The sequence below is a fragment of the Ochotona curzoniae genome, unplaced genomic scaffold, assembly GCF_017591425.1.
Source record: "Ochotona curzoniae isolate NIBS_2020 unplaced genomic scaffold, NIBS_Ocur_1.0 scaffold_2453, whole genome shotgun sequence".
Classification (NCBI taxonomy): Eukaryota; Metazoa; Chordata; class Mammalia; order Lagomorpha; family Ochotonidae; genus Ochotona; species Ochotona curzoniae.
In genome coordinates, this window is record NW_024467094.1 from 8,321,218 (window position 1) to 8,345,515 (window position 24,298).

Here is a 24,298-nt window from a genome sequence, read left to right on the forward strand (position 1 = left end):
CTCACACGGGATGCTGGCACTGCGGGCAGACAGCTTAACCCGTGCCCGACAAGGCCAGTCTCTCCCTGAGTTTTTGGACCAGAGGAGATCCCATGTTTGTTGAACTCACAGCCTGGAAATCAGATCAGTGTGTGTGTTTTTCCTCTGTTCCCTGAAGGCCCAGGAACCTTCTCCTGTGTCTGTTTCAGTGGCCAACACACAGGCGGAGGAGTCTGCACCTGGGGGAGAGCAGGGGTGGGGGGCACACTCTGAGAATGAAAACCGACCAGAGAGGTGGCCTCTCCCAGGACTGAGCCCTGTCCCCACTCACCCCCTGAACACAGGCCCCAATCCCTCCATGCCCGGCTCTGTCCTGCAGGGTCGGCATGTCAAGACTGGGCAGCTGGCTGCCATCAAGGTCATGGACGTCACGGAGGTAGGTGCTGTGACAGGCAGAGGGAAAATCGAAGCCCTGAGCGGGGGCTGGGGGCTGGGGGCGATTCTTGAGGCTCACCACCCTCCCCCCACCTTTGCCTAGGACGAGGAGGAAGAGATCAAACAGGAGATCAACATGCTGAAAAAATACTCTCACCACCGCAACATTGCCACCTACTATGGGGCCTTCATCAAGAAGAGTCCACCAGGAAATGACGACCAGCTCTGGGTGAGGCACCCCCTCCCCACGGCCCTGCCTGCAGGCCCTCGGGACCCATGGCCAGGGCAGTAGCTTTCTAGCCCTCCTCAGTCCCCCAGCCTTGTCAAGTCTGGATCAGAGGGACATCATGAGATCCAGGATTCCACACGCCATGTAGCCTCTTGTCCTCTGTGCTCTGGTGGGCAGGCATCCTGATCTCCACCCCCACCCGTGCCCTGGCCAGGCTGCCAGGCTGCCAGGCACCAAGTAGCGAGCAGCGGCATATTGGTAAGAAGAGGCTGCAGGGAGGCCGTGCTTGGTCCCGTTGCCCTGGAGCGCAGCTCCCGAAGGCGTGTGGGCTCAGAGCCTCCTGGAGCACACAGCTCCAATGTGGACTATCGGAGCCCCATTCCCCCATACCTCCTGGTCCAGAATGTTCCAGAGAGTCAGGGTTCTACCAGCCTCAGCTTGGTGGTGAGCCAAGGTCCTAGGGAGGGCAGCAGGAGCAGGTTGAGGGCTGGGCCAGGCTCCCTGCTGGCAGTCAGCCAGTCGGCAGCAGGTACTTGCAGGAGCCCCAGGGAGACACGCACGCACGAGGACGAGGGGTGTAATTACAGGTGGATAGATTTTTTACCTCCCAGGTGTATACAGGCAAAGAGCTTTGAGACAAGCAGCTGGGTGCCAACAGCCAAGCGCACTCTTCCGGACCTGTTTTAGGAGTGGTCCCTTCCTCCGCCCACTGTGCCCTGCTGTCCAAGGGGCCCCAACTGGGGACACATGCAAATGACCTCTGTTGCTTGTGCAAATAGATGGCCCCTTGCAACTGTGTTCTGCAGTGGACAAGGCTTTTGTGAAAGTCTCCCCAGGTCCCCGCTGCAGCTCCCTGGGGAGACCCCTGCACTTGCCTGCATACCCCACTGTGCCATGTGCCCCGTGGAAGCAGCAGGCAGCACAACAGCTGAGTCCCATAGACCTGCAGGCAGGTCGCTAAAACTTGGTTTTTATCCATTACAACATGGGATTCTTGTGATTGTTCTGCCCAGTCGTTCAAGACGGTGAAACCCTCTTAGCTTGCTGGGGCTCTCTGATGCAGGGCAGTGCTCCCCAGTCATCTGGGGGTCTGTGGCCTGCATAGAACCTTCCAGAAGCTTCACACCCTTCCTAAGGGGAAAGGCAAACCCTCATTGCCACCCACACAGGCTTGGGGCTCCCCAGACACCTGCCCTGCACCCAGCTCTCCCCTTTTTCGTCTCACCTCTGAATCACCCTCATGAGGCGCCAGGTGGTCACTGCTGTCAGGCACAGAGCCTCGCCTAGCCCCGAGGCCTCTGGCTGGGCTGCAGGCCTGGCCTGACCCCGCTGCTCTCCCTGACGGGGCCGTAGCTGGTGATGGAGTTCTGTGGCGCTGGCTCCGTGACCGACCTGGTGAAGAACACCAAGGGCAACGCGCTGAAGGAGGACTGCATCGCCTACATCTGCCGGGAGATTCTCAGGGTGCGCCTCCCTACTGCTCCTTCTGCCTCTGGGTTGCAATTCTGCCAGGGTCTGCACTTGGATAGTGACGCCTGGGGGCTCAGAGAGAGCAAGGTGACTCAGAAGCTTCCAGAAGGCAGCTCAGCCTGTGTTGGGTGGGTGGGGCAGCTATGGGGGGAAGGTGCTGTGTTCTTTCAGCCCAGCTATGCACACATTGGATGACCCCCACATCTCCCTGTCCCTCCTCACTCCCCTGCACCCTGCCCCGACACCACAGCCAATGTCCTGCTCCCGCTGCAGGGTCTGGCGCATCTCCATGCACACAAGGTGATCCATCGGGACATCAAGGGCCAGAACGTGCTGCTGACGGAGAATGCCGAGGTCAAGCTAGGTGTGCAGGTTCCCTCTGGGCCCATTCCACTGCCAGGAGAGAGAACAGGGTGGGCAGGTGGGCGGGTGGTCTTCCCTGCTGCTGACCCAGGTCCAACCACCATGTGCTGGGAGGCCTCCTCTCCTACTGAAAACTCTTCTGGAAGCTTCTTGCTTGCCACCTGTCCCTGAATGCCCTGGCAGAGGATGGGGGAGCACTCTGTGACCCCTGCCCCAGGGTGTTGGTCCTTGACCTCTCACTCACCCCACCCCCACCTCTGCCGAAGTGCAGGAAGACTGGGTCAGGTTCCCCTTGTTGCTTGGGGGTGGAGGAGGAGGTCAGGTCCCCTCAGCTGAGGCCTGGACCTGTCCCTCTGTACGGACATGTCACAGTGGATTTTGGGGTGAGCGCGCAGCTGGACCGCACCGTGGGCAGGCGGAACACTTTCATTGGGACCCCCTACTGGATGGCCCCGGAGGTCATCGCCTGTGATGAGAACCCTGATGCCACCTATGATTACAGGGTATGGAAGTGGCAGGCAGCTGAAGCTGCTGGGGGCAGGAGGTGAGGTGGGGATGCTGAGCTCCAGCAGGTCTGGGAAGGACGCCAAGGTTGGCGACATGTTAGCAGTACAGGCTGGGGAGCCACAGCAATGGGTATGGGAGGAGAGATGGAGGATGAGGAGCCTCGGCCAGAATGGGGAGCACAGGGAGGTCCCCAGGAAGCCAGGGGCTGGTGCCTGCAAGGCAGAGGTGTTGAGGACGTTCACTAGTGCCGTCTTTGCCTCTTGCAGAGTGACATTTGGTCTCTAGGAATCACAGCCATCGAGATGGCAGAGGGAGCCCCCCGTAAGTGCTGAGTCTGCCTGGGGTGAGATAGGGGCGTTCTGTGAGGTGGAGGGGACTGACAGCGTGCCTCTATGCCACAGCTCTGTGTGATATGCACCCCATGCGAGCCCTCTTCCTCATCCCCCGGAATCCCCCACCCCGGCTCAAGTCCAAGAAGTGGTAGGTCGGCCAGGGCCTGGATCCTCCCCTGAGGAGCCGCGGTGCGGGGTGGAGCGGACAGCGACGGCCAGGGCAGCTCCTGGGTGGACAATGCCTGCTCCTCCTGCCCCTGGGTGAGCCCTGGCTGCTTTCAGGTCCAAGAAGTTCATCGACTTCATCGACACTTGTCTCATCAAGACCTACCTGAGTCGCCCGCCCACTGAGCAGCTCCTCAAGTTCCCCTTCATCCGCGACCAGCCCACGGAGCGGCAGGTCCGCATCCAGCTCAAGGACCACATTGACCGGTCGCGGAAGAAGCGGGGTGAGAAAGGTCTGTGGCAGGTGGGCGGCCACGGGCCTCAGGAAGCGCCTCAGTCTGCCCCAGGCTTCTAGCTCCCCACTCCCTTTCTGGGCCCCCGCTAGGGCCCCCTAGGGGAGCTGTTCCTCTTTCCCCACTGACCCACCTGCCCAGGTGCTTCATACATCACAGGGCAGTGGGGGGCAGTCCTCAGGCTGCCACTTCCCAGACCCGCACCCAAGACACAGTCTCCTGGTTGCTACATGGAGGCAGGTGGGACCCGCATGCTTGGGCATCAGAATTCCCAGTTGTCCCTACCCACAGTTGTCCCTAGCCCAGGGAGGGGCCAGGGCACTGGGTGGGGAGACAACCATGATGTCCCCCTGCAGAGGAGACAGAGTACGAGTACAGCGGCAGCGAGGAGGAGGACGACAGCCACGGGGAGGAGGGGGAGCCAAGGTGGGCTGGCAGACGGGGCATGGGGTGGGTGGAGGGGCAGTGGTGGTGCTTGGCGTGGGCTGGAAGGAACACCCGTGAAATCCTTGAGCGATGATGAAAAATGGAAGGAGAGTGAGCAAGGGGTGCCGGCGGGGAGGGCTGGGTGCAGGCAGAGGGAGGGGACATAGTGTGGCTCTGTGCAGCCCCCCCCCGACTGGGCGTCCATGCAGAGCTCCACTCTGGGTGCCTACACTCACCCACCTGCCCCACCCCAGCTCCATCATGAACGTGCCCGGGGAGTCCACACTGCGCCGTGAGTTCCTCCGGCTCCAGCAGGAGAACAAAAGCAACTCGGAGGCCTTGAAGCAGCAGCAACAGCAGTTGCAGCAGCAGCAGCAGCAGCAGCAGCGCGACCCCGAGGCGCACATCAAGCACCTGCTGCACCAGCGCCAGCGGCGCATAGAGGAGCAGAAGGAAGAGCGGCGGCGTGTGGAGGAGGTGGGCCCTTGAGCGTTGCAGGGAGGGCAGAGGCCGAGCTGGACTCCCCAGCTTCTCTTCCTAACTATGCAAAGGTTCCCTGCTGTGGGGCTAGGGGTTCCATGTCCCAGGCACTGGCGTCCTAGACATCCCATTTCCGGAAGACACCACCCATGGCCCACAGCAGGACCATTCGCATCTTTTCTGACTTTGGCTGCCTCCTTGGCACCACTGGCCAGGGATCTGTGCACCTCCCGACAGTCCCTGTCCACAGCCCCCTGGTCAGAACAGGAAAGGATGCTTTTAAAGACCCTTTGCTTTTGGTTGTCTTAACTTTGGTTTGTGAAGTGTAAGTTTTATTGTTCTGAACTAATTATGGATGGGTGGAAGAAACATTTTAATTAACAGAATCCTAATTTTAAGTGTAGACTTCTGTGTCTTTATATCACCAATTAGAAGGAATCTGTCCCTTGGGATCTGAGGGGGTGGGGAGCGGCTGGAGAATTGGTTCCAGGACCCAAAGGATGCCCATGTCTGTGGAAACGAAGGTCTCTCCTATTAAAATGCCATAGTATTTACCCAGTAACCTGTGCACATCCTCCACTCTAGTTTGCTCCCCATACCTAATACAGTATAGATGCCAGGAAAATGGTTGTAGCATGGAGGAAACAATAAGGGGAAAAAAGTCTGGGCAGATACTGTGGTGCTTGGGTAACCATCTCTCATACCTGAGTGCTGGCTTTGAGGCCTGGGCCCCTTGCACTTCTGATCCAGCTTCCTGCTGATGGGCCTGGTGGCAGCAGGTGCTGGCTCCTCCCTCTCACAGGGCAGACCCTGGTAGGTAGGGTCTCTGCATCCCAGCTTCAGCCTGGCCCCGGTAATGGGCAATGGGGGGAATGAAGCAGTGAATGGAAAATGTCTTTTTGCCCCTCTGCCTTTCCAGTATATAAGTAAATCTTTAATAAGTCTACATATTCAGGACACTTGTAAAAATTTTTTTTGCCAATTTTGTTTGAAAGAGAACTGTCTGTTGGTTTTTTCCCCAAAGCCCACAGTCGGCAGGTTGTGGCCAGGTCCTAGCCAGGTGCCCAGAACTTGGCTAAGATCTCCCTTGGGGCATCAAGCACCTTTTGCCACCTCCCAGGCTCTGCATTAGCAGGACGTTGGGTCAGAAGCAGAGCTAGAGTTGACACTTGAAGGATACAGCACTTGAAGGATATGGGCATTTTAAGCCATCTCTTAACCACGTGCCAAAGGCCCACTGCTCTTCCCTGTAAGGGTGATTGCATCCATGCACACAAAAGCCCACACTGGGCATGTCCCTCTCCCCAGAGCAGACACCTCCCCCCCCCCCATCTGTTGAACCTTGCAGGAAAGCCTGCTCCAAAACAGCCTTGTGCAGTTTCATTAGCTCATTAGCTATGTAGTGTTGCTGAAAATCACAGCTAAAAATCAGACGCATCCTGGGGGAGGCAGCCCTGAAACTTTCCTGCAGGAAAAGGCTGAAGTTCCTGCCAGCGTTAAGGGCCCCTGGGCTGCCCACCTCCAGAGGATACTTTGCTTAGAAAGCAGCAAAGTGCAGCCAGGTCCACAGCTGTGTGTGGGCACCTGATGCCCCCTGGTGGCCAGAGGCTATCACCGCAGCCCACTCTAGTGGACAGGGCAGGGTGCTTCTTGTCTCAGGGTCTGTTTCTTGTCTGCATGAGAACAGGAAAGGTAACCTCTCTTGGCCCACACCGGCCACTGCTTTATCCTTGCCTGAGCCCCTTGCCACAAACCAAGCCCTTCTGGGCCCTCAGACCTGAGCAGGTATGTTTGCAGAATCTGGGCCACCTCCCAGGTCTCTGCTCCCCTCTGAGCCCACTTCCCTCTTGGCCCACAGCAACAGCGGCGGGAGCGGGAGCAGCGCAAGCTGCAGGAGAAGGAGCAGCAGCGGCGGCTGGAGGACATGCAAGCACTGCGGCGGGAGGAGGAGCGGCGGCAAGCTGAGCGGGAACAGGTAGGGCGCTCCCTGTCCTCCCATCCTCCCTGCCTGCCCCTCCTCCCGCTCCTGCTGCCTGCACCCCACTGCCCTGCGCCCTGCTCTCTGTGCCCTGGAGACCCCCTATCTCTTCTAGCTTCACTCTTTCTGTTTTCTCCCACCCTTCCACCCCGGCCCTGGCTCCCTGCCCTCCTCCCTTCATTCCCATCTCTACCCCTCCCTGTCCTGTCTCCCCACACCTGCCCTGTCCTGCTTTCCCATCATGTCCTGGGCCCCCCCTATTCCCACCTGTGCTGCATCGCCCACCTTGGGGCTCATCTTCCTCCCCCTCATCCTCACCCAACGCCGCTGCTGCCGCCGCCCCCTCCCCCTCCTCCCCTCCCCCCAGGAGTATATCCGGCACAGGCTGGAGGAGGAGCAGCGCCAGCTCGAGGTCCTCCAGCAGCAGCTGCTCCAGGAACAGGCCCTCCTTCTGGTAACGGGGCCCTCGCTCCCCCAGAGCCCCTCGGTGCCGAGCAAGGCGGGAAACGGGAGCCCTCCAGGGAAAGACAGGGGCCGCCCGAGGCTTGGAGGGAGACCCTGCGCTCCAGGCAGGCTGGAGAAAGGAAAGGGCTCCCGGCTGTCACTCCCGGGGCCGCGGCCTGCTGAGGCGCGTCTCCCTACCCTTGGCCCCAGGAGTACAAGCGGAAGCAGCTGGAGGAGCAGCGGCAGTCGGAGCGCCTGCAGAGGCAGTTGCAGCAGGAGCATGCCTACCTCAAGTCCCTGCAGCAGCAGCAGCAGCTCCAGAAGCAGCCGCCACCACAGATCCCGCCAGGCGACAGGAAGCCCCTCTACCACTATGGCCGGGCCCTCAACCCTGCTGCCGACAAGCCCGCCTGGGCCCGAGAGGTACTTGCTGCCAGTGCTGGCTAGAGACCCCAAGCCTGAGGGGTTGTGAGAAGTCATGGTGGTGCAGGTGGGGCAGGAACCGGCCTGCCTGACCACGTTGCTCCACACCACAGGTGGAAGAGAGGACCAGGATGAACAAGCAGAACTCCCCCTTGGCCAAGACCAAGCCGAGCAGCACAGGGCCTGAGCCCCCGGCCCCCCAGGCCTCCCCCAGTCCCCCAGGACCCCTGTCCCAAACCCCTCCTATGCAGAGGCCCGTGGAGCCCCAGGAGGGACCACACAAGGTGAGTGTCCTGGCGCCTCAGTCTTGGCACACAGGCATGGGGCCGCTAGGGACAGATGCACACAGGTGCACTTGTCAGCTCGGCCCTCAGTTGGCATCGTAGACCACAGGCTTTGTGGATTGCCTACGCCCACTCCTCCTCCTCACCTAGTCTCGGGCTTTTGGTACCCTTGCAAAGTCCCTTCCCTGCCCACATCCTAACATCCAGGTGGGGATGTGCCATGGAGCGGGCAGCCCACCCTCCCTGGTCTCTCCCTGCAGAGCCTGGTGGCACACCGGGTCCCACTGAAGCCATACGCAGCACCTGTACCCCGATCCCAGTCCCTGCAGGACCAGCCCACCCGAAACCTGGCTGCCTTCCCCGCCTCCCATGACCCAGACCCTGCTGTCACCACACCCACCACCACGCCCAGCGCCCGTGGAGCTGTCATCCGCCAGAATTCGGACCCCACCTCTGAAGGGCCTGGTCCCAGCCCCAACCCCCCAGCCTGGGTCCGGCCAGACAATGAGGCCCCACCCAAGGTAACAAAGAAAGCAAGGGAGTCATGAGGGAAAGAAAAGATGGGGCAGGTGAGGTAGAGGCGGCCAGGGTGGGAAGTCAAGGGCAGCCTTATAGGGTTAGAAGCTGCCTGTCCTTGCTGCCTAACCCAGCACCCCAGCTGACTTTTCTGAACCCCACCGGCAGCATGCTTCCAAGTTAGGGTGTGGGTCAACCCCCTGCATGCTGCCCACACCAGCTGACTGTGCTCCCTTCTCCCACAGGTGCCTCAAAGAACCTCATCCATTGCCACTGCCCTTAATACCACCAGTGGGGCCGCAGGGTCCCGGCCAGCGCAGGCAGTCCGTGCCAGGTATCACCCCCAGTGGGGGCAGGCAGCAGCCTGGGGGGAGGGGGATCTTGGGGCAGAAGGGACTTTCCCAGGTCACCCGCCCAGGGGTGGGCGAGCCCCGGCCAGCTGGCCTCAGCCCTGCTCCGTGCCCGCCCTGCACCCTGTGCTCCCTCCACAGACCTCGCAGCAACTCCGCCTGGCAGATCTACCTGCAGAGGCGGGCAGAGCGGGGTGCCCCCAAACCTTCAGGGTCCCCTGCTCAACCCCCTGGCCCGCCCAACGCCTCTAGGTAACAGAGTTGTTCCCCCCACTTACTCTCACTTCTGCCACCTGCTGTCCTGGTGATTGCCCCCTCTGCAGTGCAGCTTGGCCCCCCTGGAGGGGAGCTCCCTGGCTCTCTGACCCTGACACTGACCCTGTCCCCATCCCCCCCACAGTAACCCTGACCTCAGGAGAAGTGATCCTGGTTGGGAGCGCTCGGACAGCGTCCTCCCGGCCTCCCACAGCCACCTCCCACAGGCTGGCTCGCTGGAGCGCAACCGGGTGGGAGGTAGGTGCCAGCATTGGGCCTGCAGCCCAGTTCTGACCAGGGTGGGGTCCACCTTGAGAGGGGGTTGGACCAGGGCACCTGTTGGGGAGTGGGGGAGGTATGGGGCTCAGGGCTCCAAGCCAAGGGGTTGGACCCGTGGGCTGGGCTTGGAGCCATCCCTGTCTACCTGACAGTAGCCTCCCTTCTTCCACGTCCAGCCACCACCAAACTGGACAGCTCCCCAGTGCTAGTCCCCGGGAACAAAGCCAAGCCCGATGACCACCGCTCTCGCCCAGGCCGGCCTGCAGTGAGTCACCTGGTGGCAGGTGGGGGCCGGGCTGGACATTGGGCGAGGCTTCACTAATCCACCTGCGAAGACTGCGTGTGGGGCCCTGGGTGTGTCCTGCGGCACTAACCTGTCTCACCCTCTCTCCTGCCACCTCCTGGCTGCCTTTTCCCCTGCGGCCCCTCCCAGAGCTATAAGCGAGCAATCGGTGAGGTTAGTGAGCCGGGGCCTGCTCACCATCCCCCAACCTGTGCCTCCCCTCCCCAGCCCTCCCTCCCCTCACACACCGATACCTCCCTGCAGGATTTTGTGTTGCTCAAAGAGCGGACCCTGGACGAGGCCCCACGGCCACCCAAAAAAGCCATGGACTACTCATCGTCCAGCGAGGAAGTGGAGAGCAGTGATGACGATGAGGAAGAGGGCGAGGGCGAACCCTCAGAGGGCAGCAGAGACACCCCCGGGGGCCGGTATGGGGAGAGGTTGGGCAGGGGGCTAGGGGCTGGGTCTCTTCCTCATCTTATGGCTCTCCCAAAAGCCAGACAGGAAATACCCACCCACCCACGAGGCAGGGGCTGGCGGGGGCTGAGCTGCCGGACATGTTTGGAGACAAGCCCAGGTGCCTGGCCGCCCTGTGCTTCCTGTGGCACTGGCATGGCAACAGACCTGGAGGGGTCCCTTCCTATCTTGCCCACAGCAGTGACGGGGACACGGACAGCGTCAGCACCATGGTGGTCCACGACGTGGAGGAGATAGCCGGGACCCAGCCCCCGTATGGGGGCGGCACCATGGTGGTCCAGCGTGTGAGTGGGCCCCCCACCCCTTCCATGCCCACCCACACTCCCCGCTGGGCCATTGCCAACTTACCCCCGTGCCCTACAGACCCCTGAAGAGGAGCGTGGCCTGCTGCATTCGGACAGCAACGGCTACACGAACCTGCCTGATGTGGTCCAGCCCAGCCACTCGCCCACCGAGAGCAGCAAAGGGCAGAGCCCCCCATCAAAGGATGCAGGCAGTGAGGTGAGTGGCCGGGGGAGGCTCCACAGGCCATGGAAGGGGCCTCGCAGCAGGTGAGCCAGGATGCTGGTGGCTCCCTAGAGCCTGGCAACCTGACTACTGCCCCCACCCCCACAGTACCAGTCTCGTGGTCTGGTCAAGGCCCCTGGCAAGAGCTCATTCACGATGTTTGTGGATCTGGGGATTTACCAGCCTGGAGGCAGTGGGGACACCATTCCCATCACAGGTGAGGCCAGGGACAGAGCTGCCGGAGGCTGGGGTCCAGAGGGCCATGCAGGGACCCCAGGACCACAGTAACAAGTGATGCAACCAGGGCCTGTCAGACCTCGGATGACGAGCCCTGCTCGCAGGCATGTCCTGTACTCATCCCTACTCTGTCCTGCGCTCCTCCTCCCCTTCCCTTCTGAGGCATCAAAAGCGATTGCAGGGGTAGGGGCATAAGAAGCGACAGGCTCCAGCCCCTACCCCCTGCTCCCACTCCTGCCGGCAGCCCTGGTCGGGGGAGAAGGAGGTCGGCTGGATCAACTGCAGTATGACGTGCGGAAGGGCTCCGTGGTCAACGTGAACCCCACTAACACGCGAGCCCACAGTGAGACCCCCGAGATCCGCAAGTACAAGAAGCGCTTCAACTCAGAGATCCTGTGCGCGGCACTGTGGGGTAAGCTAGGGCTGGGGCAGGGTGCACAGGGGCTGGAGGCTCAGCCAGGCGCTTAGCCCTGCCCGTGGCCCATCCTACACTTCCTGTTGCAGGGGTCAACCTGCTGGTGGGCACGGAAAATGGGCTGATGCTGCTGGACCGCAGCGGGCAGGGCAAGGTGTACGGGCTCATCGGGCGGCGCCGCTTCCAGCAGATGGACGTGCTGGAGGGGCTCAACCTGCTCATCACCATCTCAGGTGCGTGTGCCCAGGGGGGCAGGTGGGGGTGGGACACAGGCTCCCCAGGGCCCTGTCACCCCTCTGGTTGGGAGACAGCAGCCAGGCCGCCAGCCAGGTCAAGAGTGTATGTGTCCCTCAGGGAAAAGGAACAAACTGCGGGTGTATTACCTGTCCTGGCTCCGGAACAAAATCCTGCACAACGACCCAGAAGTGGAGAAGAAGCAGGGCTGGACCACCGTGGGGGACATGGAGGGCTGTGGGCATTACCGCGTCGGTGAGCTGAGCCTGTGGGGGAGAAATGGGGTGGGCAGGACTGGGGTTGGGGCCTGCCAGCTCAGCAGTGAGCTGGGCCTGAGGAGGCGGCCGGGGCTCGGGCCTGTCACCAGCAGCAAAATCCTCACACACCTCTCCTTTCCTGCTTCCAGTGAAATACGAGCGCATCAAGTTCCTGGTCATCGCCCTCAAAAACTCTGTGGAGGTGTATGCCTGGGCCCCCAAGCCCTACCACAAGTTCATGGCCTTCAAGGTGAGCCCAGCCCCTGCTCGGTGCCCAGCTACCAGGCTGCCCACACCTGTCCAGCTCACACCTACTCTCCTCCACAGTCCTTTGCTGACCTCCCTCACCGCCCTCTGCTGGTTGACCTGACAGTCGAGGAAGGGCAGCGGCTCAAGGTCATCTATGGTTCCAGCGCCGGCTTCCACGCTGTGGACGTCGACTCGGGGAACAGCTACGACATCTACATCCCTGTGCACGTGAGTTTGACCTAGGGACCCCCAGAGGGGTGGGGCTGCCCAGCCTGGCGCCAGTGGGGGGACGCTGCAGCTGCCTCCTCCTCCATGCCCCCAGATCCAGAGCCAGATCACGCCCCACGCCATCATCTTCCTGCCCAACACAGACGGCATGGAGATGCTGCTGTGTTACGAGGACGAGGGCGTCTACGTCAACACGTACGGGCGGATCATCAAGGACGTGGTGCTGCAGTGGGGAGAGATGCCCACCTCTGTGGGTGAGTGAGAGCTGGCTGGGAGGCACCCCGAGGTGGCCCGGGCACGGCCCACTCACCAACCACTCCCACCTCCTCCCCGCAGCCTATATTTGCTCCAACCAGATCATGGGCTGGGGCGAGAAAGCCATCGAGATCCGCTCCGTGGAGACGGGTCACCTGGACGGGGTCTTCATGCACAAGCGAGCCCAGAGGCTCAAGTTCCTGTGTGAGCGGAATGATAAGGTGGGTGGCATGGCCCCTGAGTTCCTGGGGCAGGGAGCAGGGAAGCCCCTGCCAGCTCCTCCTGGGTGTTCCTGCCCCCCCCCCCAGTGATTTCTCCCCCTCTCTGCCCCCACCCCAGGTGTTCTTTGCCTCTGTCCGCTCCGGGGGCAGCAGCCAAGTTTACTTCATGACTCTGAACCGGAACTGCATCATGAACTGGTGACAGGGCCGTGGGCTGGGGCTATCCCACGTGGACCCAGCCCTCCCCGCACCTCCCGCCGCCCCGCTTTCCCTCCCTGGGCTTTTTTGCTTTTACTGGTTTGATTCACTGGAGCCTGCTGGGAACGTGACCTCTGACCCTTTCCCTCCCCTGCCCGCTTTTGTGATCACGTGACCATCCTCTTATCCCCCCTCCCCTCCCCAGAGGTTCTCTCCCCCCAGAACTGTGCCTGTCCCCAACACATGGGGAGGGACACAGTTTCCCCGACCAGGAATCGAGTGGGCCTTGTTCCCCGCCCCTGGGGAGGAGAGTGCTGGGGGCCTGGCCCCCTTACCCACTGCTGCTGACCGGGCAGGGCACTGGACCCCTGGATTTGCACGTTAGGGGAGCCGGCTCCCCCCTTGAATGTACCAGACTCTGGGGGGGTGTCACTGGGCCCCAGGTTTAGGGGAGTCTCCAGCCATTCCTTGGGCAGGGACCACTTCCTCATTTTTCTGAAAGCACTTTAATGATTCCCTCCCCTCAGACCCCAGGGGATGGAGGGGGGAACCCCCGCCAGCCAAAACATTCCTTACCCCCCTTCCTGACCCCCCTCTGCCCCAGCCTCTCCCCTGATGGAGGGTGGGAGCAGGGTGCTCCTGTCCTGACCCCCACGCTTGCAGCTGTATATAGTGTGAGCAGCAAGTACCCCCTTCCCCTCAGTGTAGTGGCCTTGGACCTCCCGTTTGTTAATAAAGACAATTCAACCAGCTCCCGCCCTCGCAGCCTGCCTTTATTGTTTGCTCTCACAAGCCTGGCTGCTCCGGGCTGCACAGCCCGCCAGCCTGCATCCTTGCCAGGCCCCCACCCCAGGCACCTCTGCTTTTGTTACCCAAGGGGTAAAGGCTGCGTGAGGCTCACAGGCTGGAGCTGGCCTTGCTCTCCCCGATGGTGGGACAAGGGGTGGCAGCAGCTGGCCTCTCCAAGGCATATTGTCCTGCTGGGCTGGCAGCTGGGCTCAAGGTTGGATGCACGGTGGGTAAGGCAGATCTGGCACCTGGTTGAAGTAGCCCCCGAGGAAGATGAAGGTGGAGCCCAGGCCGAAGAGCACCAGAGCCGCCCAGAAGCAGACGTTGTCGAGGGCCTTGCCCATGCGCACCCAGTCGGACACCTCCTGGGGAAAGGACGGTGCAGGCTGAGAGGGCAAGGGGCAGCTGCGGGAGACGGGGTGTGGCCCTGTGGGAGACAGGGTGAGGCCGCACCTCGCCAGCGGCCTCCTGTGCCTGGGTACTCTCGGCCACGAAGTTCACAGCATCCACGCAGCAGCGGATCTCCGGGGCAGCGGCGCCCAGACTCTGGCAGAGCGTGGCTGGCGAGGAGGAGGGGCGCACCGTTAGGAGCCTGCCAGGCTGCAGGCAGGCCCTGGCCCGCGGTGCAGAGCTCACCTGTCCAGGCACCGTGCCGGTGCCTCTGCCCCTCGAAGACCAGCTCGCTGCGGGGCTTCTTCAGGATGAGCTCCTCTGCGCGCAGCAGGAGCCCCACGGACGAGGCCCTCCGTGGCGGTGAGGTGGGGTGCGGGGCCTCGGGTGGCGGGCTCGACCCCAGCAGGCGAGGGAGCAGCTCCAGCAAGGCCTGGGGACGGGACGAAGCAGGCGTGGGAATCAACACGACGCCCACCCTGCTGGGGAGAGCCCCCCACACCCCGTGCTCACGTGGCGCAGGCGCGGAGACGTGGCGTGAGTGGTGGGCGTCCGCAAGGACACGTTGAGCACGATGACGCAGTTCATGACGATGAGCGTGGCAACCACCATGACAAAAATGAGGTACCTGCGTGACGTCACAGCAACACCAGCTCATCTGACGTCACTGCCTCCCCACTCCTCCCAGGGCGGCTGGTTCTGACCTCACAAACACCTCTCCACCCACCACCACTTGCTGCAGCAGTTGGCCCGCTCCTTGGCGCGGCTAGACGCCCCTCCTGCCACCTGCGGCGGCCATGAAGGGGACCCCCAGCTCCCTGGACACCCTGCTGTGGGTCTACCACTTCCACAGCTCCACGGAGGTGAGCCAGGGCGGCTCTCCGCTGAGCCCAGCAGGCCCTGCCCCTTAGCCCGCTGACCAGCGCCCTTGCAACTCCTCCAGGTGGCCCTGCAGCCCCCTCTGCTCTCCTCCCTGGAACTGGCCGCCACGGCGGCCCACGAATACCTGGAGCAGAGGTTTGGAGAGCTGAGGTCCCTGGAGTCCAGGGAGCCGGGGAGGCTGCCTGCCCCGACGCCCACCCTGGGACTGGTGCTGCAGGAGGCCGCGGCCAGCCTCGTGAGCTTCGGGGCCGCCTTGCTAGAGGTGCGGCGCGCGGGGAGGGCCTCGTGGGGCTGCAGGGCTCTGCCTCCACACTAACTGCTGTGTCCCCCGCTCCCCACGCCCCATGCAGATCTCTGCCCTGTGGCTGCATAAGGAGGCACGCCGGCTGGACGGCCGCGGCCCTGGTGCAGCCCCAGAAGCCGGGGACCCTGGAGGAGCGCTGGCCCGGGTGGCTCAGGCGGCTGGGCAGGGTGTCCGGCGAGCAGGGGTGAGCGCCCGGCTCCTGGCCCAGGGGGCATGGCTGTGCCTGTGCGGCCGTGGCCTGCAGGGGTCCACCTCCCTGCTCCATCAGTGGCACCAACTGGGCCTCGGGATCCCAGGGGAAGCGGTGAGTTTGGGAAGGAAGGGTGTTTTGGGGGGCGGCAGTGGTCAGGGAAGGCAGGCACTGAGCTGGACGGTTCCCCAATAGGGGAATTTAGGCGAGCTGGTGGCGCACAGCAACAGCACACTGGACGGCAGGCCTGACACTCCATCCCCGAGCCAGGCCCACCCCACATCCGAATAAAGTCCTGGAGCGTGCGCAGCAGCCGGAGCAGCCCGGCGGTCACACAGTCCTCACACGGCCACGCCGATGGACCGGACCACGCCCACCATGTCGGGCCACGCCCACAGGCCCAGTCACACCCACTGGTCACGCCCACAGCACCAACCACGCCCCGTGTCCACTGGCCACGCCCACAGCACCAACCACGCCCCGCGTCCTCTGGCCACGCCCACAGGCCCGGTCACGCCCACAGCACCAACCACGCCCCGCGTCCTCTGGCCACGCCCCATCCCGTCTGGCCCCGCCCCGGCGCCCTCACCTGCCCAGCAGCGGCACGCTCAGAGACGTCTCTGGGATTTTCTGAGCAATCAGGAACAGGAAGACGGTCTGGGCGAGCAGGACATTGATGGAGACCGTGCACTTCTGGCCGCCAGCTGGAGGGGTGCCCGGTGAGGGTGAACGGGCCTCCTACCCAAGCCCTGTGCCCCGGGAGCCAGACGGGAGGGCAGGGGCTGCGGCCGCGGCTCACCCTGCGCCGGCAGGAAGTAGGCCAGCAGCACGAGGCCCGAGATGAGCACGCAGGGCACGATGATGTTAATGACGTAGAAGAGCGGCTTCCGGCGGATGATCAGCGTGTAGATGACGTCACTGTGGCCCGGGCCATCAGCGGTGCTGGCCTGGCGGCGGATGATGCCAGGGCAGAAGTCGATGGCCCATTCGCCGTTCTCTACGGGACAGAGAGAGGTCGGGCCCCTGGAGAGAGCAGGTGGACCTTCCCCTGGCTACGCGCCCATAACCCCCACCTGTACATGCCCACAGCCCCCCACCTGCATGCACACAGGCTGACGTGCCCACAGCCCCCCACCTGCACGCGCCCACAGCCCCCCATCTGCACACGCCTACAGCTCCTCCACCTGCACGCGCCCACAGGCTGCACGCGCCCATAACCCCCACCTGTACATGCCCACAGCCCCAGGGCAGCCAGAATGGGGGCAACTGGGACAGAAGGGGCATCGCTGGCGCAGGTGGGGGGCCTCCCACCGGAGCAAGCTGAGGCGGTTGCCAACAGGGAATCCCGGAGTCGGTGGCCTGGGGGAACCCGCCCTCCTCGCGTCTCCTGGCCCGTGTGTGGGCGCCAGGGGCCTCACCTGTGAAGGCCTCTGTGTCGATATCTATCTTGTCGATGGTGTTGCCCTCGTCGTCCACCGCAAAGGTGAACTCCACCTCCTCAGCATTGTAGGTCTGAGAGCTGCAGAGCGGGGGGCCGGGACCCCCCATCCCACCGACTCAGACCTGCCTCTCACCCCTCCTAGCTCAGCTCCAGCCAGGCAATCAGACCCCGAGGGCATGCACCTGTTCCCACCTGCCGCAGTGCCCACTCGCCCCCAGCCCCTCCCACAGCTCCAAGGGGAGGGCCCCAGCCCACCGGAACACGAGGGAACAGTTTTGCCAGTCGAAAGGGAAGTAGGTGACCTCCACGGCGCAGGTGCTGCGGTAGATGGCCGGGGGCAGCCAGCTCACATAGCCACCCTCGTAGATGAGCACGTTGGCCTCGTAGGCCACCCCGAACTGGCCGTCGATGCTGCGGGGCGGCAGGGAAAGCGGCCGCTCTCAGGGGTTCTCGCCTGGACCCCGTCCCCCCTCCTGCCCCTGCGTCCTCACTTGTTTTCCAGCACTATCTCCGGCAGCCACACAAGCTGGGAGGGGACCCGCAGGGTCTCCACGCCCCCAAAGCTGTCCTTGCTGTAGTTCAGTCGGTAATCCTGCCAGTCCTGGGGGCCGGAAGGACATGTGTCTTGCTGTGCCACCAGACCTGCCAGTGGGGAAGGTGCAGAGAGAGGGGCCCAGGGCGACCCCTCCCCAGGGCCGACTCACGATTCCGATCCACACGCTGGTGGTGAGGGTCTCCTCCTTCTCGTTCTGCAGAAGGGAGTGTGGGGGTGACCACGGGGGAAGGGGCTGAAGTCACGGGTCAGCCTCAGGATGGGGGTGCTGCTGGGGCACTTACCAGGGAGATGAGGTTGGTCAGGGTGACCTTGAGGGTGATGGTCACCGTCTCGTCAGGGGCCTGCACAGGTCGGCTCTCCCGGTCATAGTTGTCCAGGAGATGGTGGTACAGGCTCAGCTCCTGGTTCTTCCCTCGGCCGCTGCCTGAGGAAGGGAGGAGACGGAGCACTCTCTGGGCACCAAGAGGCCACTCTCGGGCTGTGCCCAGGTCCCTTGCACCTATGCCTGTGTGTGCCCAGCTGCCATCCCGACACCCATGCCTACCGAGGAGCCCTAGGATGACCAAGATGCCCAGCATGGCCCTTGCCATCCCTCCGTCTGCCTGGCCCCTGGCTATTCTGGGCTCTGGCAGGGGCGCAGAGGAGTGAGGCATGAGGGTGTTAGTTCCGGGCCGAGTTAGGGCACTGTTACCTGATCCTCTCCCCTCATCCCTGCTGGAGGGCGGCTAGAGACTTGTGGGCTGCCCCTCCTTCCCCCCACCCCTGCCACACCAACTGCCCCAGCTTCCTGCCCCCACCCCACCCCGGCATCCTTTGCATGGGCTTGAGCAACTCCAGAGCCGCACACCTGATCCCTTCAGGACACCTGGGCACACGGGCCTGGGCGGGGAGTGCTACTGTCCCCGGGGGCCCTGTGACTCGATGGCCACATCCAAGCATGTGACACAGCCCTGGGCTCCTGTCATGTGGAACACACTGCCGCCACTGCCTGGCCAAGGTCACACACAGTTCCTACTCGCTGTTTGACCAAAAAAAAAGGGGGGGTACGACTCTGAAGATCCGATAATTAGACAGGATTGGTCTCAGGTAACAGACTCCACCTGGCAAAAGAGCGCGCCCCCCGAAGGGCCCACCGCCCCATCACAGCGCCCCCGGGGCCAGGCCCAGCTCCCAGGGGGACGCCGGCCCTCCGCTGCTGCCGCCTTGTGGCCATTGATGGTAGTACTGTCTCCCCAGACACTTCACTAAGGGATCGCAGCATTTGTTCGTTCCCGCTTGATCAACATGCTTATACCTAGGCACCCACAGGACCCCATGTGGGGCTCCAGGAATCTGTTTTCAAAAGTGGGTCGCCTACAGCAGCTCGTGGAACATTTGCACTTGTAGGACTAAGCAGTTAATTTTGTGCCAGTCACCAAACTTCCTCATGTCACTGTGGCATTGTCCTGAATACATGAAGACCCAGGTCAGAGCAGCTTATTGGCAAGGATTCACAACGTACCAGCGCTCACGGTCATGTACACACTTCATGAAGTACCATCGTGCCCGCCTGTGAGGGCTGTCATAACCAGGGAGACCCCAGTGTCTGTCCCATTGCAGCCTCTGCTTCTGCTCCAGACCCCACCCCGCCAAAGGAGGCTCTGTGGGACCCAGCAGGGGCTGGCACTGCGGCATAGTGGGCAAAGCTACAGCCAGCTATGCTGGTATTCCATAGGGGTACCAGTTTGAATCCCAGCTGCTTCACTTCCAGTCCAGCTTCCTGCCAACGTACCTGGGAAAGCAGCAGAGGATGGCCCAAGGGCTTGAGCCTCCTGCCCCCCGCCGTGGGAAACCCAGGCTCAGTGGTGGCCATGGTGGGCAATGATAGCATGGCCATCTGGGGAGTGAACCAAAGAGTGGAAGTTCTCGCCAATTCTCCCTCCCCTCACTGCTGCGGCTTTCAAAATAAATAAATGAACCTTTAAAAATAAACCGAGTTTGTGCTACTGTTTAGCCTACTGGCTCTGGGGTGTGGCCAGGGCTGAGCTGGGCTCTGCATGCTGTGGTTCCAGAGGTGGCCAGCTGCGGTCACCAGCAGCTGGGGTGTGACAGAGGAGACCGATCAACAGGGACACAGCACAATGATGACAGAGGGAAGCTCTGCTCGGATCTGCCTGCAGAAGTGGGAAGTGGAGGTGATGAGAGCAAAGGCTCTGTGGAGAGAGGCAGAGGGGGACTGGGGCCAAGGCCCTGGGAGAGGGCAGATGGGTCTAGCGGACACGGGAAGCTTTGCAGGCTCCTGGAGATTTGCAGGGGGCTTGCGGGCACACATGTGCACCGGAGCAGAACTGACATGTCCAGGCCTGGGTAACCCCAGGACCAGGGCCCTCCCGTTCCTGAGCCGGTCATTCTCACCTGTTCTCCCGATTTGCAACTTCCCATGCCACCAGACCCTTCTGCTCTCTCCCAGGGCATTGGCCCCAGTTCCCCTCTCAGCCTCTCTCCACAGAAAGCCTTTGCTCCCATCACCTCCACTTCCCATCCAGCTCCCTGCTTGGCCTAGGAAAATAGTAGAGGATGGCTTAAAGCTTTGGGACCCTGCACCCACCTGACCTTGGCAAGTGAGCAGCCCCTGGCACAGCCACAGAGGCCCCTGGGAGGAAAGGAGCTCCTTTGAAGGAAAGGCACCCAGCTCCCTGATTGTGGCCCAAAGTCTTGTGACCCTGCACCCACAGCAATGGAAGGAAGAAGTTCCTGGCTTCGGATCAGGTCATTTCTGGCCATTGCTGCAGCTTGGGGAATGGATCATCAGATGGAAGATCTTCCTCTCTGAGTCTTCTCCTCTCTATATATCTAACTTTACAATAAAAATAATAAATCTATTTTTTTTATTATTTTTTTTTATTGGAAAGGCGGATATACAGAGAGGAGAGACAGAGAGGAAGATCTTCCATCCGATGATTCACTCCCCAAGTGAGCCGCAACGGGCCGATACTATGCCGATCCGAAGCCAGGAGCCTCTTCCGGGTCTCCCACGCGGGTGCAGGGTCCCAAAGCTTTGGGCCGTCCTCAGCTGCTTTCCCAGGCCACAGGCAGGGAGCTGGAAGGGAAGTGGGGCTGCCGGGATTAGAACCGGCGCCCATATGGGATCCCGGGCGTGCAAGGCGAGGACCTAACCACTTGCGCCACCGCGCCGGGCCCAATAAATCTATTTTTTAAAAAAACGAATGTCACAGGGCTAGTGCTGTGGGGCAATGGGTAAAGCCACGTCCTGTAGTGCCAGTATCCCAGAGGGGCACTGGTTCAAGTCCTGGATGCTCCACTTCTGATCCAGCTCCCTGCTAATACAGCGAGGATGGCCCAAGTGCTTGAGGCCCCTGCCGTGCCTGTGGGAGACCCAGAGCAGCATCTGGCTCTTGGCTTCAGTCTGGCCCAGCCCTAACTGTTGCTGCTATTTTTGGTGAGCTCACCAGCAGACAGAAGCTCTGTCACTCTGCCTTTCAAGTTAATAGATAATAAAATGCACAAGACAGCTTCAGGGGTCTGTGGGAAGCCACACCAGGTTTGAAAATAACAATGGAGGAGTGAGTCCTGCTACCTGCAAAAGCCACAGCAAGTAGCCCTCAGAGACACCAATGTGTGCTGCTTTATAACTGATCCACCAAGGAAGTAGAGACGGCCAGGACCGGCTGTGTACCCGTGACAAAGGTGCCAGTGACAGCAGCAGGGAAAGGCCAGCTCAGCAGGTGCAAGGACGCCTCACTGCAGAGAAGAGCTGCAACCGTGACCTCGCATGGCCGTGCCAGCTCGCAGAGTTCCGGCGGGCGCTGAAGCCATGAGCCAGGACGTGGCCCGTGGCAGCGAGCCCGGGGTTGCAGTCCAGTCCACACCAGGGAAACGCCCAGCAAGCAACTGGGCAACTGGGCGCCAAAGCCACGCGCGAGGCCGCCCTCTGCTGGCTGCGTGGAGACACTGCATCGTTACAGGCCTGCTCGTGGCACACACCCTCAAATTTGCTAGTAACTGGGATCCACTGACCTTCTTTAAAACAGATATTCTAAAAAAATTAATTCAAAAGCTGGTTCACTCCCCAGATGCCCACAACAGCTTCGGGTGGGCCAGACTAAAGCCAGAAACCAGGCACTAGGTCCGACTTGTCCACTTGGGTGTCAGATTCTCATGGGCTGTGAACTGGATAGAATGCCAGACACTCTGATATGAGATGGCAGCACTGCAAGGGTTGGCTTAACCCACTATGCCACAACACTGGTCCCTAAATTTCTTTTTAATTTACTCCCTCCTCACCCCCACCCCAGGATATTCCCAGGATCCAGTTGAAAGCCAGAAGGGTGGAACTCCACTTGGGTCTCCCGCTGTGGATTGTAAGGACCCCACTACTCATGGCTGTCATCTGTGGCCTCCAAGGATGCACTTTAGCAAGAAGCAAGACTCGAAGTGGAGGAGCCAGGATTCAAACCAGGCACGTTGGCATGGTGTACGGGTGTCCTCACTGCTGAGCCATCGCCTGGACTTTGTTTTTATTTACTTGAAAGGCAGAGAGACGGATAGAGGAGCAGAGAGAATGTCTCCCATGCACATGTTCACTTCCCAATTGCCACCACAAGCCGGGGCTGGGCCAGGCTGAAGCCAGGAGCCCAGGCCCCAACCCAGGTGGCAGGGAGCCGAGTGCGGGAGCTGCTGCCTCCCGGGCACCATCCACAGGAGGCTGGGACTGGAACCTCAGTATCCTGAACACTCAGCCCAACATAGGTCCCACCAAACTTCTGATGCCCCAACTCCCCTTCCAGCCCCTGCACAAGAGCTGGGTCAGGATTTCAAAGCAGATCTGGGCTCCCAGAACACAGCCTTAGGAAGCCGGGGAGGTCTACCTGGTGGGCCTTTTCAAAGATACTAGCCTGTGTGTCTACCACACCAAATGGTGTACCCGCTGTGCCAGAAATCATCCAGCTAGCATGCCACAAGCATGGAGAAGGGGCTTTGGATTTCATTATGACGGTAGACATTTCATTCCTGAATAAATAGATAAATAAAGTGACGGAGGGAGGGAGAGTTGGGTACCATGGCCCAGGGGAGCTGTCCGAGGGAGGGGTGGGTGTGGGGGCCCAGTGGGGTGAAGCAGCAGTTTGGGACATCTGCATTCTATCTCAGAGTGCTGGTTCGAGACCTGAGTACTCCACTTCCAGCTAACGCAGTTGGAAGGCAGCAGGGCAGGGACTGAATGCTGTCGCCCATGGGGGAGACGCAGACGGCTTCCACCCAGCTGTTGTGGTCATTTGGGGTGTGAACCAGCAGACAGAAGAGCTAGTCTCTGTGTCTGCCTGTCACCCTGCCTTCCAAATAAATAAGCTAAATCAGGAAGCACGAGACAGGAGAGCCAGCCAGAGGGTCGCAAGGAGGCACCTTTACTTGCAGTCCTCGCTCAAGGCCCCGATCGGCTCTCACCCTGGAGATGTGGGCGAGGGGCGAGTCTGCACTCTAGAGAGAAAGGACCACAGGAGCTCCGGCAGGGCGTTCCAGGAACTGATAACGCAGTAACTTACCCCGTCTCCACTGCCCACAGCCCAGCGTCCCCTCCGGCGCGGATCCAGAGCTGCACCCAAGCCCAGCAAGAGAGCTTCACATTTGGGGCCCAAGGGATCCCCAGGTGGGAATTCCATCAGTGGGTCTCTTATGCAAACACTGAACAGAAACACTCCCTGACACCTGCTAAGATGTCTTGTTCCCACTCAGATTCATTTTCATGAAACTCTACTAGGATTCCAACATAATCAAAAATAGAACACACGCAAAGGGACTAAGGAAGACAAAGAGATACGGTCCTGGATCGGATCCTACATGGGAATGAAATCAGAATTGAAAACAGCTATTTAAGGACATTTTGGGAGAGCTGACTAAATGAGATGATACACAGAAGATAGAGTCAAGTTGACATTTCATGGGCCCAGCACAGCAGCCTGGTGGCTAAAGTCCTCATCTTGCATGCGCAGGGATCCCCCTGGGGCACCAGTTTTTGTTCCAGCTGCTCCGCTTCCCTTCCAGCTTCCTGCCTGTGGCCTGGGAAAGCAGTCAAGGATGGCTCAAAGCCTTGGGATCCTGCACCCATGCAGGAGACCCAAAAGAAGCTCCTGACTCCTGGCTTAAACGCCAAACAAGGGGGAATTGGTAAGAGTATACAGGAGTTCTTCATACTGTCCTTGCTTTGTCATCTGTTTTTAGTTCCATAAAAGCGAGAGCTTCCCAAAACCACTAAAGCTGGACCTTAGCCTTGAAGCTTCTGACTGAGCTGTGCTGAGGGACAGGTCACGGCAGAGGGGAGCTGGGAGTGCAGGTGTGGGCACCCATTGCCCTCAAGAAATCCTCGTGGGAAGGCTGGCCTGTGGTAGAACAGGCTAGTGCTCTGCCCTAGGGTTCCGGCATCCCATATGGGTAAAGGTTTGAATCCCAGCTACTGCACTTCCGGTCCTGCTCTGAGTCCTGGAAAATAGTAGAGGATGGTCCGAATCCTTAGGACCCTGCATCCATGTGGTAGACCTGGAAGAAGCTCCTGATTCCTGGTTCTAGAACAGTCCAGCTCTGGCCATTGCAGCCATTTGGGGAGTGAACCAGCAGATGGAATACCTTCTCTAGTTCTTCTCTCACTGCAAATTCTGTCTTTTAAATGAGAATAAATCTTTTCAAAAATGACTTGCATTTTTTTAAAAAAAATCTGCTTTGGGCCACCTCTTGTGACACTGGCCTCCCATGTGGGTGCCGATTTGTGTCCCTGCTCCTTCACTTCTGATTCAGTCCCCTGCTAGTGACCTGAGGAAAGCAGCAGAGGACGGCCCAGGTGCTTGGGCCCCTGCGCTCACCTGGGAGACCCAGAGAAGCTCCTGGCTCCTGGCTTCAGATCGGCTTGGCTCAGCTCTGGCCATTGTGGGGAGTGAACCAATGGATAGAAGATGTTGATCTCTCCCTCTCTGTACCTCCAACTTTCA

General features: G+C 60.9%; 3 protein-coding genes across 9 annotated transcripts in view; 2 read left to right on the plus strand and 1 right to left on the minus strand.

Annotated features, from left to right (window-relative positions):
• Positions 1-13,521, plus strand: part of MINK1 (misshapen like kinase 1) — a 51,978-nt gene extending 38,457 nt beyond the window's left edge. The window contains exons 3-33 of one of the 7 annotated variants that reach the window (XM_041001608.1): positions 359-415; positions 518-643; positions 1,997-2,107; positions 2,387-2,477; positions 2,849-2,979; positions 3,250-3,304; positions 3,385-3,463; positions 3,598-3,773; positions 4,130-4,199; positions 4,454-4,676; positions 6,538-6,654; positions 7,312-7,524; positions 7,638-7,808; positions 8,069-8,329; positions 8,570-8,658; positions 8,816-8,926; positions 9,075-9,187; positions 9,385-9,473; positions 9,642-9,665; positions 9,756-9,919; positions 10,150-10,252; positions 10,332-10,469; positions 10,584-10,692; positions 10,957-11,124; positions 11,217-11,360; positions 11,482-11,616; positions 11,768-11,868; positions 11,946-12,095; positions 12,190-12,349; positions 12,432-12,571; positions 12,690-13,521. In XM_041001608.1, coding sequence (XP_040857542.1) covers positions 359-415; positions 518-643; positions 1,997-2,107; positions 2,387-2,477; positions 2,849-2,979; positions 3,250-3,304; positions 3,385-3,463; positions 3,598-3,773; positions 4,130-4,199; positions 4,454-4,676; positions 6,538-6,654; positions 7,312-7,524; positions 7,638-7,808; positions 8,069-8,329; positions 8,570-8,658; positions 8,816-8,926; positions 9,075-9,187; positions 9,385-9,473; positions 9,642-9,665; positions 9,756-9,919; positions 10,150-10,252; positions 10,332-10,469; positions 10,584-10,692; positions 10,957-11,124; positions 11,217-11,360; positions 11,482-11,616; positions 11,768-11,868; positions 11,946-12,095; positions 12,190-12,349; positions 12,432-12,571; positions 12,690-12,773 — 3,903 coding nt within the window. In that variant the 3' untranslated portion in view covers positions 12,774-13,521. Of the gene's footprint in view, positions 1-358; positions 416-517; positions 644-1,996; positions 2,108-2,386; positions 2,478-2,848; positions 2,980-3,249; positions 3,305-3,384; positions 3,464-3,597; positions 3,774-4,129; positions 4,200-4,453; positions 4,677-6,537; positions 6,655-7,311; positions 7,525-7,637; positions 7,809-8,068; positions 8,330-8,569; positions 8,659-8,815; positions 8,927-9,074; positions 9,188-9,384; positions 9,474-9,641; positions 9,666-9,755; positions 9,920-10,146; positions 10,253-10,331; positions 10,470-10,583; positions 10,693-10,956; positions 11,125-11,216; positions 11,361-11,481; positions 11,617-11,767; positions 11,869-11,945; positions 12,096-12,189; positions 12,350-12,431; positions 12,572-12,689 lie in introns of all 7 variants that reach the window. The other 6 variants (XM_041001614.1, XM_041001609.1, XM_041001612.1 and 3 more) reach the window with 6 other exon arrangements.
• A 160-nt stretch (positions 13,522-13,681) lies between these two features.
• On the minus strand, positions 13,682-18,065 carry CHRNE (cholinergic receptor nicotinic epsilon subunit). The gene is made up of 12 exons (XM_041001615.1): positions 17,866-18,065; positions 17,603-17,745; positions 17,470-17,514; positions 17,257-17,366; positions 17,021-17,176; positions 16,743-16,843; positions 16,124-16,321; positions 15,914-16,028; positions 14,462-14,576; positions 14,195-14,381; positions 14,012-14,118; positions 13,682-13,923 (listed from the first exon to the last, which is right to left on the minus strand). The coding sequence occupies exons 1-12, from the start codon at positions 17,972-17,974 to the stop codon at positions 13,768-13,770; spliced, it is 1,542 nt and encodes a 513-aa protein (XP_040857549.1). The 5' UTR covers positions 17,975-18,065; the 3' UTR covers positions 13,682-13,767.
• CUNH17orf107 (chromosome unknown C17orf107 homolog) lies at positions 14,574-15,615 on the plus strand. The gene is made up of 4 exons (XM_041000768.1): positions 14,574-14,811; positions 14,892-15,092; positions 15,181-15,438; positions 15,520-15,615. The coding sequence occupies exons 1-4, from the start codon at positions 14,746-14,748 to the stop codon at positions 15,613-15,615; spliced, it is 621 nt and encodes a 206-aa protein (XP_040856702.1). The 5' UTR covers positions 14,574-14,745.
• Positions 18,066-24,298: the final 6,233 nt, after the last annotated feature.

Coding starts and splice junctions, on each gene's coding strand:
- CHRNE (XM_041001615.1), bottom strand. CDS start 17,974: ATGCCTCACTCCTCTGCGCCCCTGCCAGAGCCCAGAATAGCCAGGGGC. Junction 16,029..16,123: donor CTACTTCCTGCCGGCGCAGG/GTGAGCCGCGGC, acceptor GCACCCCTCCAG/CTGGCGGCCAGAAGTGCACG. Junction 14,382..14,461: donor CGTCTCCGCGCCTGCGCCAC/GTGAGCACGGGG, acceptor TCCCGTCCCCAG/GCCTTGCTGGAGCTGCTCCC.
- CUNH17orf107 (XM_041000768.1), top strand. CDS start 14,746: ATGAAGGGGACCCCCAGCTCCCTGGACACCCTGCTGTGGGTCTACCAC. Junction 14,812..14,891: donor ACTTCCACAGCTCCACGGAG/GTGAGCCAGGGC, acceptor CAACTCCTCCAG/GTGGCCCTGCAGCCCCCTCT. Junction 15,439..15,519: donor TCGGGATCCCAGGGGAAGCG/GTGAGTTTGGGA, acceptor GTTCCCCAATAG/GGGAATTTAGGCGAGCTGGT.